General features: G+C 35.5%; 1 protein-coding gene across 1 annotated transcript in view; it reads left to right on the forward strand.

Annotated features, from left to right (window-relative positions):
• thsd7aa (thrombospondin, type I, domain containing 7Aa) overlaps positions 1 to 20,708 on the forward strand; it is a 237,267-nt gene that overhangs the window by 154,847 nt on the left and 61,712 nt on the right. The window contains exons 9-11 of the mRNA XM_061982352.2: positions 5,749 to 5,864; positions 10,861 to 10,993; positions 17,825 to 17,928. Coding sequence (XP_061838336.2) covers positions 5,749 to 5,864; positions 10,861 to 10,993; positions 17,825 to 17,928 — 353 coding nt within the window. The remainder of the gene's footprint in view (positions 1 to 5,748; positions 5,865 to 10,860; positions 10,994 to 17,824; positions 17,929 to 20,708) is intronic.

Raw genomic sequence — 20,708 nt, forward strand, 5'->3', positions numbered from 1 at the left:
ACAATAAATGAGGTAAGGTACCAAAGTATGCAACATGGTAACACAATAATTGAGGTAAGGTACCAAAGTCTGCAACATGGTAACACAATAATTGAGGTAAGGTACCAAAGTATGCAACATGGTAACACAATTGAGGTAAGGTACCAAAGTATGCAACATGGTAACACAATAAATGAGGTAAGGTACCAAAGTATGCAACATGGTAACACAATAAATGAGGTAAGGTACCAAAGTATGCAACATGGTAACACAATAAATGAGGTAAGGTACCAAAGTATGCAACATGTTAACACAATAATTGAGGTAAGGTACCAAAGTCTGCAACATGGTAACACAATAATTGAGGTAAGGTACCAAAGTATGTAACATGTAAGCACAATAAATGAGGTAAGGTACCAAAGTATGCAACATGGTAACACAATAAATGAGGTATGGTACCAAAATATGCAACATGGTAACAATAATTGAGGTAAGGTACCAAAGTATGCAACATGGTAACACAATAATTGAGGTAAGGTACCAAAGTCTGCAACATGGTAACACAATAATTGAGGTAAGGCACCAAAGTATGCAACATGGTAACACAATAAATGAGGTAAGGTACCAAAGTATGCAACATGTTAACACAATAAATGAGGTAAGGTACCAAAGTATGCAACATGTTAACACAATAAATGAGGTAAGGTACCAAAGTATGCAACATGTTAACACAATAAATGAGGTAAGGTACCAAAGTATGCAACATGTTAACACAATAAATGAGGTAAGGTACCAAAGTATGCAACATGGTAACACAATAATTGAGGTAAGGTACCAAAGTATGCAACATGGTAACACAATAATTGAGGTAAGGTACCAAAGTATGCAACATGGTAACACAATAATTGAGGTAAGGTACCAAAGTATGCAACATGGTAACACAATAATTGAGGTAAGGTACCAAAGTATGCAACATGGTAACACAATAATTGAGGTAAGGTACCAAAGTATGCAACATGGTAACACAATAATTGAGGTAAGGTACCAAAGTCTGCAACATGGTAACACAAATGAGGTAAGGTACCAAAGTATGCAACATAGTAACACAATAATTGAGGTAAGGTACCAAAGTATGCAACATGGTAACACAATAAATGAGGTAAGGTACCAAAGTATGCAACATGGTAACACAATAATTGAGGTAAGGTACCAAAGTCTGCAACATGGTAACACAATAATTGAGGTAAGGTACCAAAGTATGCAACATGGTAACACAATTGAGGTAAGGTACCAAAGTATGCAACATGGTAACACAATAAATGAGGTAAGGTACCAAAGTATGCAACATGGTAACACAATAAATGAGGTAAGGTACCAAAGTATGCAACATGGTAACACAATAAATGAGGTAAGGTACCAAAGTATGCAACATGTTAACACAATAATTGAGGTAAGGTACCAAAGTCTGCAACATGGTAACACAATAATTGAGGTAAGGTACCAAAGTATGTAACATGTAAGCACAATAAATGAGGTAAGGTACCAAAGTATGCAACATGGTAACACAATAAATGAGGTATGGTACCAAAATATGCAACATGGTAACAATAATTGAGGTAAGGTACCAAAGTATGCAACATGGTAACACAATAATTGAGGTAAGGTACCAAAGTCTGCAACATGGTAACACAATAATTGAGGTAAGGCACCAAAGTATGCAACATGGTAACACAATAAATGAGGTAAGGTACCAAAGTATGCAACATGTTAACACAATAAATGAGGTAAGGTACCAAAGTATGCAACATGTTAACACAATAAATGAGGTAAGGTACCAAAGTATGCAACATGGTAACACAATAATTGAGGTAAGGTACCAAAGTCTGCAACATGGTAACACAATAATTGAGGTAAGGCACCAAAGTATGCAACATGGTAACACAATAAATGAGGTAAGGTACCAAAGTATGCAACATGTTAACACAATAAATGAGGTAAGGTACCAAAGTATGCAACATGTTAACACAATAAATGAGGTAAGGTACCAAAGTATGCAACATGTTAACACAATAAATGAGGTAAGGTACCAAAGTATGCAACATGTTAACACAATAAATGAGGTAAGGTACCAAAGTATGCAACATGGTAACACAATAATTGAGGTAAGGTACCAAAGTATGCAACATGGTAACACAATAATTGAGGTAAGGTACCAAAGTATGCAACATGGTAACACAATAATTGAGGTAAGGTACCAAAGTATGCAACATGGTAACACAATAATTGAGGTAAGGTACCAAAGTATGCAACATGGTAACACAATAATTGAGGTAAGGTACCAAAGTATGCAACATGGTAACACAATAATTGAGGTTGATTATTGGATCATTGATGCTCGTCTTTTACTGCCAACTTGGTTTGGTTCTTCTCCACATGGACTTGGTATGACAACTTGGTTTGGTTCTTCTCCACATGGACTTGGTATGACAACTTGGTTTGGTTCTTCTCCACATGGACTTGGTATGACAACTTGGTTTGGTTCTTCTTCACATGGACTTGGTATGACAACTTGGTTTGGTTCTTCTCCACATGGACTTGGGTCCAGCAGCTGTTCCAAACATGTGGGTCTCTGTGTGACCCTGCAGGCGTCTGCTGGGACCATGGATGATGTATTCATGTATTCATGTATTCATGTATTCATGTGAAGGTGTTCTTCTGCCAGGAAACCCTGCAGAGTATGCAAATGAGTCCAGCGTGTTATTGTAGAAGCAGAGAAGTGCTGCCTCAGCATTGTTTTCACCATGAAACATCATCCTAATGTGTCATCATCATTGTTTTAATGCCTCACAAATATCATTCAGCATCCAATAATATTATCTTGTTACGCCTTACTGACATGACCAGGGTCAGGAATCTTCCAATTTAACACACAAATACTCCAAACTAAAATAAGCTTGTCAAGAATAAAGTAGAAGGCAGTGAAAGTGAAGACTGAAGTAAAGACATGAAGGAACCATGCAGAATAAATAATAATAACCATGCAGAATAATAATAATAACCATGCAGAATAAATAATAATAACCATGCAGAATAAATAATAATAACCATGCAGAATAATAATAATAACCATGCAGAATAAATAATAATAACCATGCAGAATAATAATAATAACCATGCAGAATAAATAATAATAACCATGCAGAATAATAATAATAACCATGCAGAATAAATAATAATAACCATGCAGAATAAATAATAATAACCATGCAGAATAAATAATAATAACCATGCAGAATAATAATAATAACCATGCAGAATAAATAATAATAACCATGCAGAATAAATAATAATAACCATGCAGAATAAATAATAATAACCATGCAGAATAAATAATAATAACCATGCAGAATAAATAATAATAACCATGCAGAATAAATAATAATCTCCCTGCGCTGGTGGTGATTGTTAATTAAATTCACCTACCTCTTTACCAGCTGCCTAAAACCTAGCAATACTGTCACTTAAATGTACTACATGTCACATATTTATCCTATGTTCTCTACTACATGTCACATATTTATCCTATGTTCTCTACTACATGTCACACATTTGTCCTATGTAATCTACTACATGTCACATATTTGTCCTATGTCCTGTACTACATGTCACATATTTACTATGTGTCTCTTAAATGTACTACATGTCACATATTTGTCCTATGTTCTCTACTACATGTCACATATTTGTCCTATGTACTCTACTACATGTCATATATTTGTCCTATGTTCTCTACTACATGTCACATATTTATCCTATGTACTCTACTACATGTCACATATTTGTCCAATGTTCTCTACTACATGTCACATATTTACTATGTGTCTCTTAAATGTACTACATGTCACATATTTGTCCTATGTTCTCTACTACATGTCACATATTTGTCCAATGTTCTCTACTACATGTCACATATTTGTCCTATGTTCTCTACTACATGTCACATATTTACTATGTGTCTCTTAAATGTACTACATGTCACATATTTGTCCTATGTACTCTACTACATGTCACATATTTGTCCTATGTTCTCTACTACATGTCACATATTTACTATGTGTCTCTTAAATGTACTACATGTCACATATTTACTATGTGTCTCTTAAATGTACTACATGTCACATATTTGTCCTATGTTCTCTACTACATGTCACATATTTGTCCTATGTACTCTACTACATGTCACATATTTGTCCTATGTTCTCTACTACATGTCACATATTTACTATGTGTCTCTTAAATGTACTACATGTCACATATTTACTATGTGTCTCTTAAATGTACTACATGTCACATATTTGTCCAATGTACTCTACTACATGTCACATATTTACTATGTGTCTCTTAAATGTACTACATGTCACATATTTGTCCTATGTTCTCTACTACATGTCACATATTTGTCCTATGTTCTCTACTACATGTCACATATTTGTCCTATGTTCTCTACTACATGTCACATATTTACTATGTGTCTCTTAAATGTACTACATGTCACATATTTGTCCTATGTTCTCTACTACATGTCACATATTTGTCCTATGTACTCTACTACATGTCATATATTTGTCCTATGTTCTCTACTACATGTCACATATTTATCCTATGTACTCTACTACATGTCACATATTTGTCCAATGTTCTCTACTACATGTCACATATTTACTATGTGTCTCTTAAATGTACTACATGTCACATATTTGTCCTATGTTCTCTACTACATGTCACATATTTGTCCAATGTTCTCTACTACATGTCACATATTTGTCCTATGTTCTCTACTACATGTCACATATTTACTATGTGTCTCTTAAATGTACTACATGTCACATATTTGTCCTATGTACTCTTGTCCTATGTACTCTACTACATGTCACATATTTGTCCAATGTACTCTACTACATGTCACATATTTGTCCAATGTTCTCTACTACATGTCACATATTTGTCCTATGGTCTCTACTACATGTCACATATTTGTCCAATGTCCTGTACTACATGTCACATATTTGTCCAATGTACTCTACTACATGTCACATATTTGTCCTATGTTCTCTACTACATGTCACATATTTACTATGTGTCTCTTAAATGTACTACATGTCACATATTTGTCCTATGGTCTCTACTACATGTCACATATTTGTCCTATGTTCTCTACTACATGTCACATATTTACTATGTGTCTCTTAAATGTACTACATGTCATATATTTGTCCTATGTACTCTACTACATGTCATATTTGTCCTATGTCCTGTACTACATGTCACATATTTGTCCAATGTCCTATACTACATGTCACATATTTGTCCTATATACTGTACTACATGTCACATATTTGTCCTATGTCCTCTACTACATGTCACATATTTGTCCAATGTCCTGTACTACATGTCACATATTTGTCCTATGTTCTCTACTACATGTCACATATTTGTCCTATGTTCTCTACTACTTGTCACATATTTGTCCTATGTTCTCTACTACATGTTATATATTTGTCCAATGTTCTCTACTACATGTCACATATTTGTCCTATGTTCTCTACTACATGTCATATATTTACTACGTGTCACACACTGAATATGTACTACATGTCACATATTTGTCCTATGTCCTTTACTACATGTCACATATTTACTATGTGTCACATACTGAATATGTACTAAGTGTCACCTGTGCGTACTAAGTGTGAGATGTTTGTGTCCTAGGTGTCCAGAGAGTCTACGTCCAGACCCAGTGCGACCGTGCCTGCTGCCCTGCAAGAGAGACTGTGTTGTCACGTCTTACAGTGATTGGAGCAGCTGTCCTTCCACCTGTCACATAGGTACATGTCTTTGTTCACACATCATAACTCGTGTAAACTCATTTAGAACTAAAGACACCATGTTTACTATCAAAGGCCAGCTTGCTGATTAAGTCAGTGCTGCAACATGTGTGTATGACGTTCATGTGGTTTTGGAACTTGGGAAAGTGTTAGTTTGAAAGTCCAGGATGAGTGGAATGTGTTGATGTTGGAACGGTTTGAATAGGTTGAAAAATGTGGGAATTGTGCAACTTGGAAAAATGTCCCATTCATTTCAATGGGAACTTACTGGAAATTAGCGAATTTTGGGAAAAGCGGGATTTTTTTGGAAAATGATTAGGAGCATGAATGTCCTGAATGAGCTGAATTTGTTGGTGTTGGAATTGTTTAAATCGGTCAAGAAATGTGGAAGTAGTAACAGTTTTTAATTGAGAAATTCCTGGAATTTTGGGAAAACAGGGAATTTTTCTAGCTCCTTAACTAACGTGGTTTTTGTCCTGAATATGATGACGGTTGAAAAATGTGAAAGGAGTAGTCTAACTTAAGAAGGCTGGAAATAGGTTACCAAAAATTGTGAATTCCTGGAAATTTGTTGAACGTGGAAAAATAGTAGTTTGAATGTCCAGGATGAGTTGAAGGTGGAATGGGTTGAAGAATGTGGGAATTGTGGACGTTTGAAAAATGGCCATTTCGTTTTGAGTGGGTAAAATGCAAAACAAAAAAAGGAACTATGGGAAATCCGGGAACTTTTTTTTTTAGAATTGTTGAAGTAGAGCACGCAATTCCTGAACAGGCTGAATATTTTGAAGTTGGAACAGTTTGAATCTGATGAAAAATGTGGGAGTTGTGGAATTTTGAAGAATGTCCCATTTATTTCAATGGGAATTTCCCAAAAATGTTGGGAATTTCGGGAAAAGCGGGACATTTTTAGTAAATTGTCTGAATGAGTTGAAATGGTTGGTGTTGGAATTTTTCAAATTGGTCGAGAAATGTTGAAGTAGTGACATGTTGAATTGAGAAATGGTATTACAAAATTCCTGGATTTTCAGGAAAACCGGGAATTTTTCCAGTTCAAAAAACAATTTCGTTTTTTGTCCTGATTAAGAGGAATGTATGGACGGTGGAAAGGTTGAAATGCGTTGAAAAATGTGGGAGGAGTAGTCGGCAAAAAAAAAAAGGTTGGAAATAGGGCTTTGGAAAAGCAGGAATTCTGGAAAACCCTGGAATTTTTTGGAACTTGAAAAAAATAGTTTGAATTTCCAGGATGGTGGAATGTATTGAAGATAGAATGATTTGAATAGGTTGAAACATTTGGAAATGGTGAAAGTTTGAAAAATGGCCTATTAAGGAATTCCAGGAAAACCGGGAATTTTTCCAGTTCAAAAAACAATTTAGTTTTTTGTCCTGATTAAGAGGAATGTTTTGACGGTGGAAAGGTTGAAATGCGTTGAAAAATGTGGGAGGAGTAGTCGGCAAAAAAAAGGGTTGGAAATAGGGCTTTGGAAAAGCAGGAATTCTGGAAAACCCTGGAATTTTTTGGAACTTGAAAAAAATAGTTTGAATTTCCAGGATGGTGGAATGTATTGAAGATAGAATGATTTGAATAGGTTGAAACATTTGAAAATGGTGAAAGTTTGAAAAATGGCCTATTATGGAATTCCAGGAAAACCGGGAATTTTTCCTGTCAAAAAGCAATTTCGTTTTTTGTCCTGATTAAGAGGAATGTTTTGATGATGGAAAGGTTGAAATGTGTTGAAGAATGTGGGAGGAGTAGTCGGCAAAAAAAAAAGGTTGGAAATAGGGCTTTGGAAAAGCAGGAATTCTGGAAAACCCTGGAATTTTTTGTAACTTGAAAAAAATAGTTTGAATTTCCAGGATGGTGGAATGTGTTGAAGATACAATGATTTGAATAGGTTGAAAAATTTGGAGATGGTGAAAGTTTGAAAAATGGCCAATTCATTTTGAATGGGAAAAATGTCCCGGAAAACCTGGAATTATGGGAAATCCGGGAATTATTTTTAACATTGTTGAAGTCGAGCACACAATTCCTGAACAGGCTGAATATTTCGAAGTTGGAACAGTTTGAATCAGATGAAAAATGTGGGAGTTGTGGAACTTTGAAGAATGTCCCATTCATTTCAATGGGAATTTCAGAAAAAATTGGGAATTTCGGGAAAACCGGGATTTATTTTGAAAATGGTAAAAACCTTGATTGGTCTGAATAAGTTGACATTTTTCAAATCGGTCGATAAATGTTGAAGTAGTAACATTTTTAATTGAGAAATGGTATTAAGGAATTCCTGGAATTTCGGGCAAACCGGGAATTTTTCCAGTTCCAAAAACAATATCATTTTTTGTCCTGATTAAGAGGAATGTTTTGACGGTGGAACGATTGAAGTGGGTGGGAAAATGTGGGAGGAGTAGTCGCCAGAAAAAAGAGAGGAAATAAGGCTTTGGAAAACCAGGAATTTGGAAAATCCTGGAATTCTTTTGAAATTGTAAAAAATTTAGTTTGAATTTCCAAAATGTTGGAATGTGTTGAAGGGGGAATGGTTTGAATCGGTTGAAAAATGTGGAAAAGGTGAAAGTTTGAAAAATGGCCAATTCATTTTGAATGGGAAAAATGTCCCGAAAAACCTGGAATTATGTGAAAACCGGGAATTTTTCCAGTTCAAAAAACAATTTAGTTTTTTGTCCTGATTAAGAGGAATGTTTTGACGGTGGAAAGGTTGAAATGTGGTTGAAAAATGTGGGAGGAGTAGTCGGCAAAAAAAACGGTTGGAAATAGGGCTTTGAAAAAGCAGGAATTCTGGAAAACCCTGGAATTTTTTGGAACTTGAAAAAAATAGTTTGAATTTCCAGGATGGTGGAATGTGTTGAAGACAGAATGATTTGAATAGGTTGAAACATTTGGAGATGGTGAAAGTTTGAAAAACGGCCTATTAAGGAATTCCAGGAAAACCGGGAATTTTTCCAGTTCAAAAAACAATTTCGTTTTTTGTCCTGATTAAGAGGAATGTTTTGACGGTGGAAAGGTTGAAATGCCTTGAAAAAAGTGGGAGGAGTAGTCTGCAAAAAAAAAAGGTTGGAAATAGGGCTTTGGAAAAGCAGGAATTCTGGAAAACCCTGGAATTTTTTGGAACTTGAAAAAAATAGTTTGAATTTCCAGGATGGTGGAATGTGTTGAAGATAGAATGATTTGAATAGGTTGAAAAATTTGGAAATGGTGAAAGTTTGAAAAATGGCCTATTAAGGAATTCCAGGAAATCCGGGAATTTTTCCAGTTCAAAAAACAATTTTGTTTTTTGTCCTGATTAAGAGGAATGTATGGACGGTGGAAAGGTTGAAATGAGTTGAAAAATGTGGGAGGAGTAGTCGCCAGAATAAAAGGTGGAAATAGGGCTTTGGAAAAGCAGGAATTCTGGAAAATCCTGGAATTTTTTTGGAACTTGAAAAGCTTATAGTTTGAATGTCCAGGATGACTGGAATATGTTGAAGGTGGAATGTTTTGAATAGGTTGAAAAATGGGGAATGAGTAGGCACCAGATAAAAGGTTGGAAATAGGGCTTTGGAAAAGCAGGAATTCTGGAAAATCCTGGAATTTTTTGGAACTTGAAAAAATTATAGTTTGAATGTCCAGGATGAGTGGAATATGTTGAAGGTCGAATTATTTGAATCAGTTGAAAAATGTGGAAGGAGTAGTTGCCAGAAAAAAGGGTGGAAATAGGGCTTTTGAAAACCAGGAATTCTGGAAAATTCTGGAATTTTTTGGAACTTGGAAAAATTATAGTTTCAATGTCCAAGATGAGTGGAATAAATCAAATCAAATCAACTTTATTTATAAATATGTTGAAGGTGGAATGTTTTGAATAGGTTGAAAATGGGGAATGAGTAGGCACCAGATAAAAGGGTGGAAATAGGGCTTTGGAAAAGCATGAATTCTTGAAAATCCTGGAATTTTTTGGAACTTGAAAAAATGATAGTTTGAATGTCCAGGATGAGTGGAATATGTTGAAGGTCGAATGATTTGAATGAGTTGAAAAATGTGGGAGGAGTAGTCGGCAAAAAAAAAGGTTGGAAATAGGGCTTTGGAAAAGCAGGAATTCTGGAAAACCCTGGAATTTTTTTGGAACTTGAAAAAAATAGTTTGAATTTCCAGGATGGTGGAATGTCTTGAAGAAAGAATGATTTGAATAGGTTGAAAAATTTGGAAATGGTGAAAGTTTGAAAAATGGCCTATTAAGGAATTCCAGGAAAAACGGGAATTTTTCCAGTTCAAAAAACAATTTTGTTTTTTGTCCTGATTAAGAGGAATGTATGGACGGTGGAAAGGTTGAAATGAGTTGAAAAATGTGGGAGGAGTAGTCGCCAGAATAAAAGGTGGAAATAGGGCTTTGGAAAAGCAGGAATTCTGGAAAATCCTGGAATTTTTTTGGAACTTGAAAAGCTTATAGTTTGAATGTCCAGGATGAGTGGAATATGTTGAAGGTCGAATGTTTTGAATAGGTTGAAAAATGGGGAATGAGTAGGCACCAGATAAAAGGGTGGAAATAGGGCTTTGGAAAAGCAGGAATTCTGGAAAATCCTGGAATTTTTTGGAACTTGAAAAAATTATAGTTTGAATGTCCAGGATGAGTGGAATATGTTGAAGGTCGAATGATTTGAATCAGTTGAAAAATGTGGAAGGAGTAGTTGCCAGAAAAAAGGGTGGAAATAGGGCTTTTGAAAACCAGGAATTCTGGAAAATTCTGGAATTTTTTTGGAACTTGAAAAATATAGTTTGAATTTCCAGGATGGTGGAATGTGTTGAAGATAGAAGGATTTGAATAGGTTGAAAAATTTGGAAATGGTGAAAGTTTGAAAAATGGCCAATTCATTTTGAATGGGGAACAATGTCCCGGAAAACCGGGAATTTTTGGAATTTGTCGCTGAAAAGTCCGCCATTCCCGAACAGTTTGAAGTTGTTTGGAGTATTCACACAATGATGTGTTAATGAATAACATTTGCTTGTTGTTAGGCGGCAAGACGAAGAAGAAGCAGCACAGAAGACGTGTGATGGTTCAGTTCCCAGCCAATGGAGGTCAGGACTGTCCTGAAGTGCTGAGTCAGCTCCGAGACTGTGACGCTCCTTCTGTGTGTCCAGGATTCAAGTAAGACTTCCAACTCCAACTATGGTAGCAACAATGTCCGCCGGGAAAATGATATGTACTTTATGACCTAACCATATACAGTAGATGTACAGTAGATGTACAGTAGATGTACAGTAGATACACAAGATAGATTATCTGCTGAGATTTATGCTTGGATTGTAATTATGGGCCTAACTGTACAAGCTAACTGTTAGCATGTTAGCATGCTACCAGTAAAGTGTGAGCTTTTGGAGCTAACTTTGCAAACGTTTACCCGACAGTCATTTACCTGGTATGTGACACTTGTCACTCTGTTAGCATGCTAACGTTAAAGTGCTAACTTTTTAAGCTAATTTTACACTCTAATTCCCCAGCCATACACCCTTAGTCACATAACTTTGTATGTGACATGAGCTAACTGTTAGCATGCTAACGTTAGCGTGTACTACATGTCACACAATTTGTCCTATGTGCTGTACTACATGTCATATACTGTATATGTACTACATGTCACACATGTCCTATGTTCTGTACTAATCACATATTACTATGTACTAAGTGTCACATATATGTACTAAGTGTCACATAGGTGTACTAAGTGTCACATAGGTGTACTAAGTGTCACATAGGTGTACTAAGTGTCACATAAGTGTACTAAGTGTCACATATGTATGTTAGCATGCTAAAATTAGCATGCAAACTTTTTGACATTTAGTACATTGGTGTACTAAGTGTCACAAAGGTGTACTAAGTGTCACAAAGGTGTACTAAGTGTCACATAGGTGTACTAAGTGTCACATATGTATGTTAGCATGCTAAAATTAGCATGCTAACTTTTTGACACTTAGTACATATATGTGATACTTAGTACATATATGTACTAAGTGTCAAAAAGTTCACATACATATGTGAGGCTTAATACATATGTGACACTTAGTACATATATGTGATAATTAGTACATGTATGTACTAAGTGTCACATATGTATGTTAGCATGCAAACTTTTTGACATTTAGTACATAGGTGTACTAAGTGTCACATATGTATGTTAGCATGTTAAAATTAGCATGCTAACTTTTTACGCTTAGTACATATATGTGATACTTAGTACATATATGTACTAAGTGTCAAAAAGTTAGCATGCCAATTTTAGCATGCTCACATACATAAGTGAGGCTTAATACATATGTGACACTTAGTACATATATGTGATACTTAGTACATGTATGTACTAAGTGTCACATATGTATGTTAGCATGCTAAAATTAGCATGCAAACGTTTTGACATTTAGTACATAGGTGTACTAAGTGTCACATAGGTGTACTAAGTGTCACATATGTATGTTAGCATGCTAAAATTAGCATGCTAACTTTTTGACACTTAGTACATATATGTGATACTTAGTACATATATGTACTAAGTGTCAAAAAGTTAGCATGCTAATTTTAGCATGCTCACATACATATGTGAGGCTTAATACATATGTGACACTTAGTACATATATGTGACACTTAGTACATGTATGTACTAAGTGTCACATATGTATGTTAGCATGCTAAAATTAGCATGCAAACTTTTTGACATTTAGTACATTGGTGTACTAAGTGTCACATATATGTACTAAGCGTCACATATGTATGTTAGCATGCTAAAATTAGCATGCTAACTTTTTGACACTTAGTACATATACGTGATACTTAGTACATATATGTACTAAGTGTCAAAAAGTTAGCATGCTAATTTTAGCATGCTCACATACATATGTGAGGCTTAATACATATGTGACACTTAGTACATATATGTGATAATTAGTACATGTATGTACTAAGTGTCACATATGTATGTTAGCATGCTAAAATTAGCATGCAAACTTTTTGACATTTAGTACATAGGTGTACTAAGTGTCACATATGTATGTGAGCATGTTAAAATTAGCATGCTAACTTTTTGACGCTTAGTACATATATGTGATACTTAGTACATATATGTACTAAGTGTCAAAAAGTTAGCATGCTCACATACATATGTGAGGCTTAATACATATGTGACACTTAGTACATATATGTGATACTTAGTACATGTATGTACTAAGTGTCACATATATGTACTAAGTGTCACATAGGTGTACTAAGTGTCACATATGTATGTTAGCATGCTAAAATTAGCATGCAAATTTTTTGACATTTAGTACATTAATGTACTAAGTGTCACATATATGTACTAAGTGTCACATAAGTGTACTAAGTGTCACATAAGTGTACTAAGTGTCACATAGGTGTATTAAGTGTCACATATGTATGTTAGCATGCTAAAATCAGCATGCAAACTTTTTGATATTTAGTACATAGGTGTACTAAGTGTCACATATGTATGTTGGCATGCTAAAATTAGCATGCTAACTTTTTGACACTTAGTACATATATGTGATACTTAGTACATATATGTACTAAGTGTCAAAAAGTTAGCATGCTAATTTTAGCATGCTCACATACATATGTGAGGCTTAATACATATGTGACACTTAGTACATATATGTGATACTTAGTACATGTATGTACTAAGTGTCACATATGTATGTTAGCATGCTAAAATCAGCATGCAAACTTTTTGACATTTAGTACATAGGTGTACTAAGTGTCACATAGGTGTACTAAGTGTCACATATGTATGTTAGCATGCTAAAATTGGCATGCTAACTTTTTGACACTTAGTACATATATATGATACTTAGTACATATATGTACTAAGTGTCAAAAAGTTAGCATGCTAATTTTAGCATGCTCACATACATATGTGAGGCTTAATACATATGTGACACTTAGTACATATATGTGACACTTAGTACATGTATGTACTAAGTGTCACATATGTATGTTAGCATGCTAAAATTAGCATGCAAACTTTTTGACATTTAGTACATAGGTGTACTAAGTGTCACATATGTATGTTAGCATGTTAAAATTAGCATGCTAACTTTTTGACGCTTAGTACATATATGTGATACTTAGTACATATATGTACTAAGTGTCAAAAAGTTAGCATGCTAATTTTAGCATGCTCACATACATATGTGAGGCTTAATACATATGTGACACTTAGTACATATATGTGATACATAGTACATGTATGTACTAAGTGTCACATATATGTAGTAAGTGTCACATATATCTCATATGTATGTTAGCATGCTAAAATTAGAATGCTAACTTTTTGACACTTAGTACATGTATGTACTAAGCATCACATATATGTACTAAGTGTCACATATATGTACTAAGCGTCACATATGTATGTTAGCATGCTAAAATTAGCATGCTAACTTTTTGACGCTTAGTACATATACATGATACTTAGTACATATATGTACTAAGTGTCAAAAAGTTAGCATGCTAATTTTAGCATGCTCACATACATATGTGAGGCTTAATACATATGTGACACTTAGTACATATATGTGATACTTAGTACATGTATGTACTAAGTGTCATATATATGTAGTAAGTGTCACATATATCTACTAAGTGTCACATATGTATGTTAGCATGTTAAAATTAGCATGCTAACTTTTTGACACTTAGTACATATATATGATACTTAGTACATATATGTACTAAGTGTCAAAAAGTTAGCATGCTAATTTTAGCATGCTCACATACATATGTGAGGCTTAATACATATGTGACACTTAGTACATATATGTGATACTTAGTACATGTATGTACTAAGTGTCACATATGTATGTTAGCATGCTAAAATTAGCATGCAAACTTTTTGACATTTAGTACATAGGTGTACTAAGTGTCACATATGTATGTTAGCATGCTAAAATTAGCATGCTAACTTTTTGACACTTAGTACATATATGTGATACTTAGTACATACATGTACTAAGTGTCAAAAAGTTAGCATGCTAATTTTAGCATGCTCACATACATATGTGAGGCTTAATATATATGTGACACTTAGTACATATATGTGATACTTAGTACATGTATGTAGTAAGTGTCACATATATGTAGTAAGTGTCACATATATCTACTAAGTGTCACATATGTATGTGAGCATGCTAAAATTAGAATGCTAACTTTTTGACACTTAGTACATATATGTACCAAGCGTCACATATATGTACTAAGCGTCACATATATGTACTAAGCGTCACATATATGTACTAAGCGTCACATATGTATGTTAGCATGCTAAAATTGGCATGCTAACTTTTTGACGCTTAGTACATATATGTGATACTTAGTACATACATGTACTAAGTGTCAAAAAGTTAGCATGCTAATTTTAGCATGCTCACATACATATGTGAGGCTTAATACATATGTGACACTTAGTACATATATGTGATAATTAGTACATGTATGTACTAAGTGTCACATATATCTACTAAGTGTCACATATGTATGTTAGCATGCTAAAATTAGAATGCTAACTTTTTGACACTTAGTACATATATGTACTAAGTGTCACATATATGTACTAAGCGTCACATATATGTACTAAGCATCACATATATGTACTAAGCGTCACATATATGTACTAAGCGTCACATATATGTACTAAGCGTCACATATGTATGTTAGCATGCTAAAATTAGAATGCTAACTTTTTGACACTTAGTACATGTATGTACTAAGTGTCACATATATGTAGTAAGTGTCACATACATCTACTAAGTGTCACATATGTATGTTAGCATGCTAAAATTAGAATGCTAACTTTTTGACACTTAGTACATATATGTACTAAGTGTCACATATATGTACTAAGCGTCACATATATGTACTAAGCGTCACATATGTCTACTAAGTGTCACATATGCATGTTAGCATGCTAAAATTAGAATGCTAACTTTTTGACACTTAGTACATATATGTACTAAGTGTCACATATATGTACTAAGCGTCACATATATGTACTAAGCGTCACATATATGCACTAAGCGTCACATATGTCTACTAAGTGTCACATATGCATGTTAGCATGCTAAAATTAGAATGCTAACTTTTTGACACTTAGTACATATATGTACTAAGTGTCACATATATCTACTAAGTGTCACATATGTATGTTAGCATGCTAAAATTAGAATGCTAACTTTTTGACACTTAGTACATATATGTACAAAGCATCACCTATATGTACTAAGCGTCACATATATGCACTAAGCGTCACATATATGTACTAAGCGTCACATATGTCTACTAAGTGTCACATATGCATGTTAGCATGCTAAAATTAGAATGCTAACTTTTTGACACTTAGTACATATATGTACTAAGTGTCACATATATCTATTAAGTGTCACATATGTATGTTAGCATGCTAAAATTAGAATGCTAACTTTTTGACACTTAGTACATATATGCACTAAGCGTCACATATATGTACTAAGCGTCACATATATGTACTAAGCGTCACATATATGTACGAAGCGTCACATATATGTACTAAGCGTCACATATATGTACTAAGCTTCACATATATGTACTAAGCGTCACATATGTATGTTAGCATGCTAACTTTTTGAGCTAGTTTTGCAACCGTTTACACCAGAGTCCTATAGCTTTGTTTGTGACATTTGTCAACTGTTAACATGCAAACAATAGCATGCAAGCAAGCTAACGTAAGCATGCTAAGTTTTTCATCCAATTGTCATCCTTTTTTCTCTATTTTCGCAGTCATACACCTTTAAGTCATATAACTTGGTACGTGAAACTTGCTAACTGTTATCATGCTTTTTTGACACTTAGTACATATATGTGATACGTAGTACATATATGTACTAAGTGTCAAAAAGTTAGCATGCTAATTTTAGCATGCTCACATACATATGTGAGGCTTAATACATATGTGACACTTAGTACATATATATGATACTTAGTACATGTATGTACTAAGTATCACATATATGTAGTAAGTGTCACATATATCTACTAAGTGTCACATATGTATGTTAGCATGCTAAAATTAGAATGCAAACTTTTTGACACTTAGTACATATATGTACTAAGCGTCACATATATCTACTAAGTGTCACATATGTATGTTAGCATGCTAAAATTAGAATGCTAACTTTTTGACACTTAGTACATATATGTACTAAGCGTCACATATATGTACTAAGCGTCACATATGTATGTTAGCATGCTAAAATTAGAATGCTAACTTTTTGACACTTAGTACATATATGTACTAAGTGTCACATATATGTACTAAGCGTCACATATATGTACTAAGCGTCACATATGTATGTTAGCATGCTAAAATTAGAATGCTAACTTTTTGACACTTAGTACATATATGTACTAAGTGTCACATATATGTACTAAGTGTCACATATATGTACTAAGCGTCACATATATGTACTAAGCGTCACATATGTATGTTAGCATGCTAAAATTAGCATGCTAACTTTTTGAGCTAGTTTTGCAACCGTTTACACCAGAGTCCTATAGCTTTGTTTGTGACATTTGTCAACTGTCAACACGCAAACAATAGCATGCTAGCAAGCATGCTAAGTTTTTCATCCAATTTTCATCCTTTTTTCTCTATTTTCGCAGTCATACACCTTTAAGTCATATAACTTGGTACGTGAAACATGCTGACTGTTATCATGCTAACGTTTGCGCACATGCTAAATGTTAGCATTTTAACGTTTTAGGCTAGCTGTGTAGTTCATTTTGTACAGTTGCACCCAAAACTCTCGGATTTAGACATTCGGTACCATCTTCAAAGTACGACAACTTCCGATAACCTTTGCCAGAATTTTCGCGGGAATTTTCTAGTTGTTCAATAACGTTATCACTCATTGCTTGTGTATGTTTGGTGTGCTTCTGCAGATGGAAAAGCCATAAATGGCGGAGATGTCAAATGGTCCCGTGGTCAGTTCGTCAGGACAGCCCCGGGTCTGAGGAGACTTGTGGTGCAGGTCTACAGGTTCGAGGTGATGACGCGCACACACACAGGCACGCACACAACATCCAGGTCGCAGGTCGTTGATATGGAGACATGTTTCTTGATGACCGTAGTCTCCTTTTGCAGGAATATTGAGCGACATCAAAGCAAGAATGCTATTGGTTTTGAACGTGTGTCAAGTGGCTGCAGTCAAATGCTAACAGGTGTATCGATGAGCTAGCACGTGCAGTTTTTGTATTGCACATCACAATAATTATGCAGAGAGAGGTAATGTTTATATTGACTAACTTGTTACTGTAAAAACTACACCAGATTTTACAGTCAAAGACTAGCAGCTCAGTCACCAGATTTGACCCCAAAAATAACAGTGGTAGCGTTTTTCCATTTACAGTAATTGGGTGTAATAAAAACCACGTACCGTATTTTCCGCACCATAAGGTGCCCTGGGTTATAAGCCGCGCCTTCAATGAACGGCATATTTCAAAACTTTGTCCACCTATAAGCCGCCCCGTGTTATAAGCCGCATCTAACTGCGCTAAAGGAATGTCAAAAAAACAGTCAGATAGGTCAGTCAAACTTTAATAATATATTAAAAACCAGCGTGATGTGGGCGCGCATGGAGTCGTATATCAACATGGACGGGAGCTGCGTGAAAAAAGCCACCCGGCCTCTTCGCGTAAACTTACCTTAACCACTCGCTCATCTTCTCTTCATCCATCCATCCCTTCGAGTTAGCTTTTATGATGACGCCGGCTGGAAAGGTCTCTTTTGGCAAGGTCTTCCTTTTGAATATCACCATGGGTGGAAGTTTCTGGCCATTAGCATGGCAAGCTAGAACCACAGTGAAGGATGACTTCTCATTCCCTGTGGTGCGAATATTCACCGTACGTGCTCCCGTTGTATCCACAGTGCGGTTCACAGGAATATCAGTTGCTGTGAAATAGTAATCCGTGTGCGGATGGAGAGATTGCGTCTTTTCATGAACCGGAAACCTGTCGCTTAGTAGGAGCCATTTTGTGGTCTTTACAGATGTAAACACACAAAGGAAATGAAACGTACGGTGATATCCGCGCGCTTTTTCTTCTTCTACGCGGGCGGGTGGTTGCTTACAGTAGAAGAAGAAGCGCTTCCTGTTCTATGGGGGCGGGTGCTTACCTTGGCGGTTGCTTGCGTAGAAGAAGAAGCGCTTCCTGTTCTACGGGGAAAAAAGATGGCGGCTGTTTACCGAAGTTGCGAGACCGAAACTTTATGAAAATGAATCTTAATATTAATCCATATATAAAGCGCACCGGGTTATAAGGCGCACTGTCAGCTTTTGAGAAAATTTGTGGTTTTTAGGTGCGCCTTATAGTGCGGAAAATACGGTAATATTCTGCTTCCTACATTATATATCAATATATATCAATTTGACTCATTTTCATTAATTACTAGTTTCTATGTAACTGTTTTTATATTGTTTTACTTTCTTTTTTATTCAAGAAAATGTTTTTAATTTATTTATCTTATTTTATTTTATTGATTTTTAAAAAAAGTACCTTATCTTCACCATACCTAGTTGTCCAAATTAGGCATAATAATGTGTTAATTCCACGACTGCATATATCGGTTGATATCGGTATCGGTAATTAAAGAGTTGGACAATATCGGGATATCGGCAAAAAGCCATTATCGGACATCCCTATTGAAAATTATGACGTCGTATCACTTACCGTATTTTCCGCACCATAAGGCGCCCTGGGTTATAAGCCGCGCCTTCAATGAACGGCATATTTCAAAACTCTGTCCACCTATAAGCCGCCCCGTGTTGTAAGCCGCATCTAACTGCGCTAAAGGAATGTCAAAAAAACAGTCAGATAGGTCAGTCAAACTTTAATAATATATTAAAAACCAGCGTGATGTGGGCGAGCATGGAGTCGTATATCAACATGGACGGGAGCTGCGTGAAAAAAGCCACCCGGCCTCTTCGCGTAAACTTACCGTAACTCATCTTTTCTTCATCCATCCATCCTTTCGAGTTAGCTTTTATGATGACGCCGGCTGGAAAGGTCTCTTTTGGCAAGGTCTTCCTTTTGAATATCACCATGGGTGGAAGTTTCTGGCCATTAGCATGGCAAGCTAGAACCACAGTGAAGGACGACTTCTCATTCCCTGTGGTGCGAATATTCACCGTACGTGCTCCCGTTGTATCCACAGTGCGGTTCACAGGAATATCAAAAGTCAGTGGAACCTCGTCCATGTTGATAATGTTCTCTGGCCGGATCTTTTTTTCAGCTATCTTGTTTTTACAATATGCACGGAAAGTAGCCAGCTTTTCTTGAAAGTCTTTAGGCAGTTGCTGTGAAATAGTAGTCCGTGTGCGGATGGAGAGATTGCGTCTTTTCATGAACCGGAAACCTGTCGCCATTTTGTGGTCTTTACAGATGTAAACACACAAAGGAAATGAAGCGTAATATCCGCGCGCTTCTTCTTCTTCTACGCGGGCGGGTGGTTGCTTACAGTAGAAGAAGAAGCGCTTCCTGTTCTATGGGGGCGGGTGCTTACCTTGGCGGTTGCTTGCGTAGAAGAAGAAGAAGCACTTCCTCTTCTACGGGGAAAAAAGATGGCGGCTGTTTACCGTAGTTGCGAGACCGAAACTTTATGAAAATGAATCTTAATATTTATCCATATATAAAGCGCACCGGGTTATAAGGCGCACTGTCAGCTTTTGAGAAAATTTGTGGTTTTTAGGTGCGCCTTATAGTGCGGAAAATACGGTAATATTCTGCTTCCTACATTATATATCAATATATATCAATTTGACTCATTTTC

Source organism: Nerophis lumbriciformis, linkage group LG21 (assembly GCF_033978685.3).
Source record: "Nerophis lumbriciformis linkage group LG21, RoL_Nlum_v2.1, whole genome shotgun sequence".
NCBI classification, from domain to species: Eukaryota; Metazoa; Chordata; class Actinopteri; order Syngnathiformes; family Syngnathidae; genus Nerophis; species Nerophis lumbriciformis.